This window comes from Otolemur garnettii, unplaced genomic scaffold, assembly GCF_000181295.1.
Source record: "Otolemur garnettii isolate 467f Iridium unplaced genomic scaffold, OtoGar3 scaffold00013, whole genome shotgun sequence".
Taxonomy (NCBI): domain Eukaryota; kingdom Metazoa; phylum Chordata; class Mammalia; order Primates; family Galagidae; genus Otolemur; species Otolemur garnettii.
Genome location: NW_003852408.1, coordinates 21,272,985 through 21,284,578, shown reverse-complemented (window position 1 = coordinate 21,284,578; position 11,594 = coordinate 21,272,985). Strand labels below are relative to the sequence as shown.

Genomic DNA, 11,594 nt, shown 5'->3' with positions numbered 1-11,594 from the left:
TCCAACTCCTGGGCTCAAGCAATTCTCCTGCCTCAGCCTCCGAAGTAGCTGGGACCACAGGAGCCCACCACAACGCCCGGCTATTTTTTGGTTGCAGCCGTCATTGTTGTTTTGGCGGGCCCAGGCTGGATTCGAACTCGCCACCTTAGGTGTATGTGGCTGGTGCCTTAGCCACTTGAGCCACAGGCGCTGAGCCCCTGTGTACTTTTTTAAGTAGAATGACATTTTAAAAGTTTACTGGGAAATGGAAATTATAAAAAAATAAAAATGCTTTGGATAATTAGGGGAAAATAAAAGATGGGAGGGGCAAAGGCAAATATTTGTAAGCTTCGGTAACTGTGTAATTTGAAATCTCACAATTTTTGACATACAAATTAAAGCACTAGAGTAAAGCCTGTTTTCTTTGTGTTCTTTTTTATTGTTTTTTTTTTTTTTTTTGAGACAGAGTCTCACTATGTCACCCTCAGTAGAGTGCTGTAGCATCACAGCTCACAGCAACCTCAAACTCTTGGGCTCAAGTGATTCTCTTGCCTCAGCCTCCCTAGTAGCTGGGACTTATAGGTGCCTGCCACAATGCCTGGCTATCTTTGTGTTGTAATTGTCATCGTTGTTTGGCAGGCCCAGGCTGGATTCCAACCCACCAGCTCCAGTGTATGTGGCTGGCACCTTGGCTGCTGAGTACAGGTACCAGGCCTCTTTGTGTTCTTTTTTAGTTTTGTAATTATATTTATGTAATTGTGTCATTAAATTTGAATTGCTCTATAATTATTATTGAGAACTAGTTTGTATCTCTAGTGGAGGTAATAATGATAAATAATACACAATTTACTATCGAAGTTGCCCTATTCAACATAATCATTTTCATGTTTCATACTTTTTCTCTGATAGAAAAATATATCTTGGCTCGGCGCCTGTGGCTCAAGTGGCTAAGGCGCCAGCCACATACACCTAAGGTGGCGGGTTCGAATTCCCAGCCCGGGCCCACCAAACAACAATGATGGCTGCAACCAAAAAATGGCCAGGCGTTGTGGCGGACGCCTATAGTCCCAGCTACTTGGGAGGCTGAGGCAGGAGACTCGCTTGAGCCCAGGAGTTGGAGGTTGCTGTGAGCGAGATGCCACAGCACTCTACCCAGGGGGATAGCTTGAGGCTCCGTCTCAAAAAAAAAAAAAAAAAAAGAAAAAAAGAAAAATATATCTTCATTTACATATAAAATATGGTCAATTTGTGTAAAATTTGTCCGGTAAACTGGAAAGTTAGTTTAAAACTGTATTTGTTATGAAGAAAGCTATTCTCTCCCAGCTACGTGGGTGTCATATAAAATTTTATTATTAAAAAAGAAGCAGTAAAGGTAGGCAGTTATCAAGTTAGCTCACCCTAATCTGTTTCCTTATCTTTATCACAGAGAATGAGAGTTTGGATTTTTTTTTTTTTTTGCACTGAGAATCAAAATAAATAGTTGAGGCAGTGCCTGTAGCTCAGTGGGTAGGGCGCTGGCCACATACACCGAGTACACCGAGGCTGGCGGGTTCTGGCAGGTTCTAACCTGGCCCAGGGCCAGCTAAAACAACAATGACAACTGCAACAAAAGAAAAGAAAAAATAGCCATGTGTTGTGGCTGTGCCCATAGTCCCAGCTACTTGGGAGGCTAAGGCAAGAGAATTGCTTCAGCCCAAGAGTTTGAGGTTGCTGTGAGTTGTGATGCCACCGCACTCTACGTGGGGCAAAATAGCTTGAGACTCCATCTCAAAACAACAACAACTACAATAACAAAAACCCCCCAAACTCCAAAATACATAGTTGAGAAGTTTATGTGATAATATCAAGGATGCTTAGAATATCAGCGTAGTCTGGGGGATAAACTATAGTTTAAAAGGTAGAATACCTAGATTCTGTGCTCATAGGATAAATAGGAAATGCAATTTATTATCTGCATCTCTTCCCTGGTCTTTGAAAGATGAGTTAATCAGACCTTTACAACATCATCATTGGTTTTTTTTTTTAAAACTGGATTTAAGGCTCTTCTGTCTGACATATTCTCTTCTCTCTCTTCCCAACTCTCCTTTTCAGACGTTAAATATTCTTCAAAGTTCTGATAAAAGCTCTTTAGGAAGAAATGTCCTCTCTATGCTCTACTCAGCTCTTTCTTAGCTGCAAGTTGTTTAACCCTCCTGACTGCAAATGTCTGGGAAGCCCGGGTCATTTCTGAAATCCTGGTCAGGATGTGGACCCAGCCGGGGGCTGCCCCGGCCTCTGTCTGCTAGAGCGCTGCCCCACCTTCTGCTTAGGTTTTACTCCCCATCACACTGTAGAGAATACCTGGCCTATATTAGATGTTCCATAGAGTTCATTAAATTAAACTTACTAGATCATATGGATACTAAGCTCCTCCCTCAAATAGACGCTTCACCTCTAAAATATTATACTCCCTGAGGGAAAAGATTCTGTCTGTTTCTTCAAAGAGCTCCCATGCCTGAGGAGGGGCGCATTCTGCTTCGGTGGCGAATCTCTCGCCCCTGGAACTGCCTAGCTCATAGTAGGCATGCTCGTTTTGAATTGTTGATACGTGTACCTTTGTAGTTCTAATACTTTCCCTTAGATTCTATGTAAATGTTGTTACCTGGACTTTTAAACTGCCAACCTCTGATTTTCGTTTTTATTTTATCTTTTTATTATGGGTTAATACGAGGATACATATGATTAGGTCACGTCATTTGTGTTTGCAAGGTAAAGTCCAAAGTCTGAGTTGTCATTGAGTCCTTCATGCAGGAATTGTGCCTCACACCCCTACGTTGTACCTGATAGGTGGGAACTGGTCAAGCCCCCATTCGCCTTCTTGAATTTAATTGTTTTTTCTCTCGTATGGGCCTCTAGTTTTTGGACTATTACTTTCAGATTAGTACTGAGTACGTGAGATGCTTCTTTTCCATTCTTGAGATACTTTACTTGGGAGAATGTTCTCCAAATCCATTTTTAAAGGCTCTTTTGAACCCTAACCTACATATTTAACATAGAATGTCAGAAAAAAATAGCTATGTTCCACATTTTCATGATTCTTTTGCTGTCATTTAATATATAGTAGGAGCAACATAGTGCTACTACTAAAAATAACTTTTCTTGCAGTATTTATAGATTCTTCTTCACTTCAGAAAGCATCTTTCTAATAGTAATCACGAGGTTTGGTTACCTGATTTAAAAACAAGATAGTTTTTAGTGTATAGGACAAATTTATAGAAAATATTAACATACAATTAAACAGGCTCAGCAATTGATAGATGCTAAACTTTAGTAGAGTACAAGAAGAGCTATAATTAAAGATGACCTAAGAGGTAAATAATGTTGAATACTGAGAGAAAACAGCCTAGGAAAGAACCTGGACTACAGTCTTCAGAGAACTTCATTGTCCTTGCAAAATTCAAATAAAAATACAATGGGGACTGGTAAGGCTAAGGGAAGAAGTTAATCTAACCAAGTCCAATTTTCAGTCAAGAGAACATTATTGTACACTCTCTGAGTTAATTACCGGCAAAGAAGCCAAAGACTGGATATATATATATACATATATATATATACATGTATATATATATACCTTTAGGAGAGACATAGTTTAATTTTCAAATAATCTCCAGAGTTTTTAGACCCACCATAAAAGGCCAGCAGAGAAACTATCTTGGAACTCTTTAGGTTTTCTATTTCAGAATGACTCGCTTAAGTCAAAGGAAATAAATATTTTCTCTTTGTATTTTTGACTTCATAAAAGGATGTTCTTAGACTGGTTATTATAATATAATATGAATAGGGGAGAGTAAGAACAATGAGAATACAGTACCAGCCTGTGTCCTCTGATGTGAATAAGAGAGATTAGACGGTTAGATTGTGTACATTGATCTGAACTGAGACAAAAAGTTTCCATGCTTAGGAGGCCTGGGCTAGTCAACTGAATTCCATCATGTAAGAACAAAGGCTTGATTATTACAATAACACAATTTAGATCTACAAGAATTAAGAGAGGTCTAAGTGAATTGTAATAAAAATTTAAGAATGTGACCCACTTCTTCACTTTTTCAGTTTCTCATCAACTTTCTCATGATTAATAACTGATAAAGAAATTTAAGATTTCTCGAGAATCGTACTTTCACTTTTGTGCATTTGCCTGTAATTTCTTAAGAATTTGAATTTTATTTTTATTCATTTCCTTACTTTTTTATGTTTAAAATGTGAGCCTTAGAAAGATTCTTTGTGTATGTGTTTTAGTTTGTTTTCTTTAACTCTGGCCTTTCAATAGTACAAATTAATTTTTAATACAACTGTAATGTCAACCAGTTGCAATGGCAATACTAATCCACTTGCAGTGTGAGTATAAGCACAGGAACAAGTCGAAAATTATTTGAAACTGTCACTACATATGATTATCACATTTCCTCTTTCAAACATCTATGCTATAACAATAACAAAAAGAACAGGTCAAATGGAAAAATTTTCCGTGTATGATTTTTCCTACTTATCTGGAAGATGGGAATTATTTATATAAATATTGTGAAGACAGGAATTATTAGTATAAATGTTGGCACTGCCATTCCAGAGGCTTCAAATCTTTTGTTGTGATTTGAAGAGAAGTTTGGGAATTTTGTTTTGACTCTCTTATAATACATTGTAGCTTTTAATTAAATGAATTTTCTTATCTAGGTTAGAGTTTCCTTAATATAAAATATTATATTGCCTGATTTCTAGGGTTGCTCTACGATGTTGTGAATTTTTCATTTTTTTGTCAGCATATGCATTTATTTTTTGGTGGGAAAGGGCAGGGTGCCTAAAGATGTAATAGATGATATTACTTCAAGTAGTTTAGATAAAGAGGAGTTAAACTATAATTTCATAACACCATGTCTTAGTCAGTTGAATTTTTTATAAACAAGTGACAGCATGCCGTTGGGCATTAAAGAGGCACTTAGCTACGGCGGAAGGAAGAATATAAAGTTGATAAAATGTGGATTTATCTTTCAATGGCTTCAACTCACTATTATTAATTTATGACCAGAATAGCCAGGAATTATTATTATCCACATACAGCAGAATCTCTGTAAGTTGACCACCCAAGGGACTACAAACTCGTCATCATATGGAGAAAATCAACACAAGGACCTAGGCCTACATTACTGATATGTACACATGGGGTATGTCACGTCTGTGAAAATTGGGGCAACTTAAGGAGGCGGTCAGGGTAGGGAGGTGGCCAACTATGGAGGTGCCACCATAATTTAAATTTTAACTAGTATAGTTGAAGTCATTATACCTTTTATATTACATTTTGCGCCCTCCAAATTCTTATTTGGAATGAGAAATAAGTTGTAGAAGTTTATGTGAGAAACAAACTATAGAAGATCTTATTTTCATATGAGAAAGTATTTTGGTCTGAAGAGAAGCAGAAAAAAGTGTAGTATCAGCAGACTAAATATAATCCTTTCCACCATGAGTCAGATGGTGCTTAAGACTCGGTAATTATGGAATGAGTTCTAAAGACAACTTGCCAGGGGGTTCATTTGCGGCACTAAAATGTCGACAGCTAAATTTGGCACTGTCACTTTGTGGTCTCCTTGTCTTGCAAAGATTTTATTTTCTAAAAAAATTAAAAGTGCTGCTCACTATTAATTGGTGAACATCTCTCTTCCTTTCCAAATTGCATTTTACTTTGCAAGGACGTTATCCAGTTACATATAATTCAAAATATAATTCTAGGGAGAGTTACAAAAATGGCTTTTAATATTTTCTTGCTCCACTCCACCTGTTCTCTTCTGTTACAACATAGATATTTCAAAGAGGAAATGTGATATTCAGATGCAGTGATAGTCGAAAATAATTTTTGATTCGCTCTTGAGGTTATATTCACATCTAAGTGGATTAATATTGCAATGGGCTGACATTACAGTTCTATTAAAAATTAATTTGTACTATTGAAAAGCAAGAGTAAAAGAAAGCAAACTTTTAAAATGATATACAAAAACTTAGGAACAACTTACAGTTCTTTTCACTCATTTTTTCTAATTAGATATTGACAACATATATTCTTTTCCTAGTAACTTTTTCTCAGTCTAGTTAAGATTGTACCATATTCTACAAGGAACATTGTATTTCCACATATCATTTCAAAAGATATTGTTTAGTATTTCCACTTTAAATCATGCCATTTATTTTTACTTTTAAAATTATTATTATCACTTTTTGAGACAAACTCTCACATAGCTCACAGCAACTTCAAACTCTTGGGCTCAAGTGATCCTCTTGCCTCAGCCTCTTAGAGTAGCTGGGCATACAGACACCTGCCACCACGCCTAGCTATTTTTCAAGACAGGGTCTCACTTTTGCTCAGACTGACCTTGAACTCCTGATCTCAAGCAATCTACTTGCCTTGGTCTCCCAGCATGCTGGGACTACAGGCATGAGCCACTGTTCCTGGCCAAATAATGCCATTTATTTTTAAACAAAATAGAGATCTTATAATCTTCCATGAATATTATTAGTCTGATGGCAAAATTTGAAGGTCAGGCTTGATTAAATGAAAACAGAGTTATTTTAAACTTCTATCAGTTTCTTCAGAGTCAACAGTATTTTTTAATATACTTTTTCTGTTTACATCTTTCTTACAGAAAGCCAGACAGAATGACTAGGAGTCTCTCTAGGCTCCTTATATTCACCCTCCTTCTGTAAAAGTGAACTCAACATGAAAGCAACAGGTACTAAAATAGGAGAAAGCTTTAGAGAACAGAGTAGCAGTGAACTGCCAGTGTCAAAAGTTTCGGTGAACTTGCTCTGGTGTGTGCTTGCTACCCCCTCTTCTGGCTGCACAGGACTGGGCAGTGCAATTTAAGAGCCACTCTACCTTATAGCCTTATGGCCTAAAGAAGGCACCTTTCATGCATTCATAGAAACAGCAACTTACTCTTTCCAAACGAGAAGTGGCCCAGTTTATGGTTGACGTAAGTGACTGGATTTGGCCTGCTAAGTTAAATCCCAGATCCATCACTTAACTGATCTGATCGTGAACATAGCATGTAACCTTGTTTAGGCTCAATTTCTTTACTTGCAAAATGAGTTTAATGACAACCTCAGTGTAAATGTTGTGAGAATTAAATAAGTTAACATGGCATAAGCAAGTTAACAATGATGTTGGCTGTTATTATAAAGAAGTTCAATTTCCAGAGCCTTTTGTGGCTTCATTTGATTTCTTAGAAATTCTTCAAAGTGGTACTGGGTTTATATTAGCCTTGTTGTAAATGAGAAAGAAGAATCAATAGGTTAACAAACAATCCTATACCTTGGCTAAAACTAATCACTGTTATAAAGAAGACACAGCTATCTATTTCCACTGAATGCCAGGTGTATTGGGGATCACTAGATATCCACCATATATACTAAATTTAAATTTAAAGCATGTTGTCAATGGTTGCTGTAAGATTTGTTGTTTGATAGATAGAGTTTCTGTCAATGCATTCTGTACCATTACCACTTTTTGTAATATTGCCTGCAGTATCCAGTCAGGGATGACCTGATTGATTGAATGGTGAATACAGGGAGAATTAAAATTTAAGCAGCAAAAGTGAGAGACATGAGTCAAAGTCCCATCACCTCACAGCAATCCTAATATAGCAGTTAATGCATGCATCATGCAAAAACATTCACTTACACATTGAAAATCTTTTGAAACCTAGGTACATAGTCATCTCATTATTCATTTACTTTCATTATTCCACTTGGTTACAGTTTAGGACGAATAGTGTGAATTCTCATGTTTTCACCTGAAACCATACTTCGAGTAGGTTAATTCCCGTAACTGAGATTATGTCAGGCAGTGTTCTTTTAGTATGGGCATTGTTGTGGAAAATATCAGCTCTCTGAACGCAAAGAGCATGTTAAAGAGAGTAACTTTAATGTTCAAATATCAGCAGTATTTCGTTTTTGAAAATGTACTCAGAAGATCCATGGGGATTGAACAGCAAGTAAGCATTCCCTCAAAGAACATCAAAGGTTTCAGGTCAAAACACTGATGAATGTTCGAAGGAAATAACCAACAAACTAGGAAATCAGACCGAAAGCTCATTTAAGACATTGATAAAACTAATTAATAATATCAAAGATTGTTCAGAGTTTACGTGGGGGTCAAATAAATGGCATTTAAATGTAATATATTATAAAATGGAACATACAGGGTCTGTAAGTAGTTGGGAATACTATTGAGAGATTAAATTTTACTGTCATTATTGAGTATAGTACCACACAAAGACAGTTATACTTAACCTATAGTATTATTCGAAGTGTCAAATACAGCTAGATTTCCAAACTTATACAATTTATGAAAGAAAGTTTATAATCCAATTAAGTTTTTCTCTTCATCGAGTTTTCAGAAAGTTAATGAACACATTTAACAGCTCTATTAATTTCTTTAAGGTTCATTTTCTCTGCTTGGAAAAAGTTTATAACTTATATGAGGTAATACATCTAGAAACATCATTAAGTGATTAAAAGAATCACAATATGAAATGTTTTAACGTACATTTTAATTAGGACTGTTAAAGTCCACCTACAAGGATGAAATTAAATTTTATAAAATTCTCAAGTTGCATCACATTCTTTGACAATGCTAGAATACCTCTAAATATGCATGGGTGTATATCTTATTATTGAATGTGAAACATTGAAGATATTTAAATTCCTTTACAAAAGTGTTAGTTTCATTTTTTTTTTCTCCTTCTATTAGGAATGCATCCTCTGAATGAAAGATAAAGGCTAATGTCTTCCTCTTTCTTCCAGAGTCATTTAACTTTTTTTTTTTGTCTTCCTTATCAGAATCCATTACATCTCTTGTTCTGCAATGAACTAATGAAGCCGGAGCACACCACATCCTTACAGAGACTCTCCAGGAGAGTTTCCTTCTTTTGCTTAGTTAATTCAATGAAGGAAGGATAAAACAATTTTCAAGATTCTGAAAAGTGTCACTTCTCTGCTGACTGTGAATAAATAGTTGGATTGATTTTTAGATTTAAAAAGTGATGTCTTTTCTTGGAGATCTCTTATGTGCTAGACTAATTTTTTATTTATGGACTTATTCTTAGATAGTTCTCTGGGAGGAAAATTAATGCCTACTTTCATTAGTGGAGTACTTCTATTTCTTAAGTAAAGAGAGTGCACTTTTTTCTTTCTAGACACTTATAATACCAGATACAAAGAGATGATATTTTCTTATAAATCACAATAAGTGCAAAGAGGATTATCTTGATACTGATTCATCACTCTAATGTTACTATGGAGTGAACAGTTAAAGAATAGGGACAATCAGAGTTACGATAGCAGTTGTGCTCACACTTACTGTATAATGTAGTCAGTGTGCATTTATAAAGATGCATTAACTAGGATTGCTGGAAATGAAACATTTGTTTTCCTCTTAATGAACCACATGCATGCAGTCTTCAAGGTGGAAACATTAATCAGACTACCTGATATGCACTTCTCCTTCTAATGGGATATTATTAACAATAGTTCTTAACTGATATTAGATTCTATAACCCACTTTTTCGAATATGACTTCCGGTACCTATAAACTAAGGTTATATATTACAGTCTTTTACCTTAAACATCAACTTTCTCACTTAACTGGAACACTATAAAAATTACGAACATCTCTAATTTTACCATAATTATCTAAGGGTGATAAAATTCAGTATTTATCTCAGGGATATGACTATTGAATTACATATGTATTTAGGATAAATTAATCATCATACTAAAATCATCAGTGAAATGTTTGTTGATACGTAAGAAACATAGCTGCAAGGAAACAATGTTAAGTTAGCAACATTAAGATTTCCAATGTAGAGAATTTTTGGCTTGAGTGAAAAGATCACCTCACGAGCACTTTTGCTCATTAGTTTCCCATATAAGGCACGTTCTTTAGATGAAGATCTTCAAACGGTCATTTGGACCAATCAGAACCCAATGACTGAAGGGATGGGGAACATTTGTTCCATCACATCATTGCGGGGTAACAGGCGCAACCATTCCGTCATTTTTCCAAAGGCAGATAATCTTTTGGCAGTTGAGAATTTGGATCAAAGCAAAGTGTTGACACAAAAATCAATCACATTCTTCTTAGTTAAAGATCAGTATGGAAAAGCTCAACAGCATAAGCTAACAGCCATGTAAACATGTCGTACAATGTTTTTTGGTTAGTTTCATTTAGAAGCCACTCACAAGTTTTGAATTAAATACTGTGTATAAATAAATAAGCTGACAGTTTTAGTCACTGAAACACTTGAGTGGATAATTTTCTGCACTGAGATGTCATTTGGTGTTGTATCAAATTTTATTAGGCAAAACTGAAAGGGGAATTAGCTTGAATTGCAAATATATATATATTTTATATATAAAGTAAAGCAGCTGTCAAACACACCCAGGACAACTGGGCCATCAGCTGTTTTTAAACTTCTGGAAACAAGTAGGGGCTAAAACTTTCCCTTTGATGAAATTATAAGGCAAGGGATGCAGTTTTCAAAGAGATTTTATCTAAAAGAAAACAGAACACTGGTTCACATATTTATATATGCAACACCTTTATACTTACACACTCTCCCACTAAATTGCACTTTGACAATTTAGGGGAAAATGGACATTAGAGAATAAAAATTAGAGCAAGTACAAGCTCCACATATGATACTATATGCTAAGAATTTCTGAAATTATATGTTAGGATTTATTCCTTTTAAGTAGGATTCTCCTCTTCCAAAATAGACTAGTTCTCAGAGTAATGCCATTTCTCTCAATGAAAAATATATCCCTTTCCAAGTTTCTAGAGGTTCCTGCTGTTGTAAGATATTTCAGTGACCAAACAATTCACTTGTTTAGTTACCTTTATGGAAGAGAGGTCAATTTTTTCTTCCTTGGGTTTGGCTGGGGCAGGTGCAGGTGCAGGTGCAGGTGCCGGGGCAGGGGCTGGGGCAGCAGCAGGTTTCTTCACGTCCTTCTTTGGTGCCATTTTGTTTAAAAGGATCAGTTAAAAAAAGAAGAAGCTCCTCCAAAAGAACCTGTCAAAATGATTCTTGGAAGAGGAATAGTGGTTCGGTGATCCACAGCCCAGTGTCTTGAGGAGGACCCGGAGTGTTAAATGGTATAAGGGCATGCATATATATTTCACTTACTGCCTAACAGAATCTTGACACATGTGGCTGGATTGGACAGTTTGCCAGTCAAGGGGGATGGTGTTTCAGCTCAGACTATAAATGGAATCTAAAGGGTCAGGGCTTCATCAATTTTTTTTAAACTTCCTTTGCTTTTTTTTTTTTTTTTTTTTAACCCCACTTCCATATATAAAGGAGAAAGAAGTATGACAAAGCCAGCTTCAGATCCTTTGGTGACAGTAGGGTAGATTGACTGTACTTTTTCTTGGTAGAATTACAGTTCTACTCAAGTTGTAAATCTTTTTATTTTGCTCCATGCCTAAGAAACTTGACTGAAGGATTTGATTTCAACTTGGAATTTTGGCAGGAGGTATCACCAGCTTTCACCGGCCCCTTTGCTTCTGCTCCTCCCTCCTCGCCATAATTTGC

At 36.1% G+C, this 11,594-nt stretch overlaps 1 protein-coding gene across 1 annotated transcript in view; it reads right to left on the bottom strand.

Annotated features, from left to right (window-relative positions):
- MYL1 (myosin light chain 1) overlaps positions 1-11,166 on the bottom strand; it is a 23,631-nt gene extending 12,465 nt beyond the window's left edge. The window contains exon 1 of the mRNA XM_003784980.1: positions 10,898-11,166. Within this exon, the coding sequence (XP_003785028.1) occupies positions 10,898-11,023 (126 nt within the window). The 5' untranslated portion in view covers positions 11,024-11,166. The remainder of the gene's footprint in view (positions 1-10,897) is intronic.
- Between the last annotated feature and the right edge of the window lie 428 nt (positions 11,167-11,594).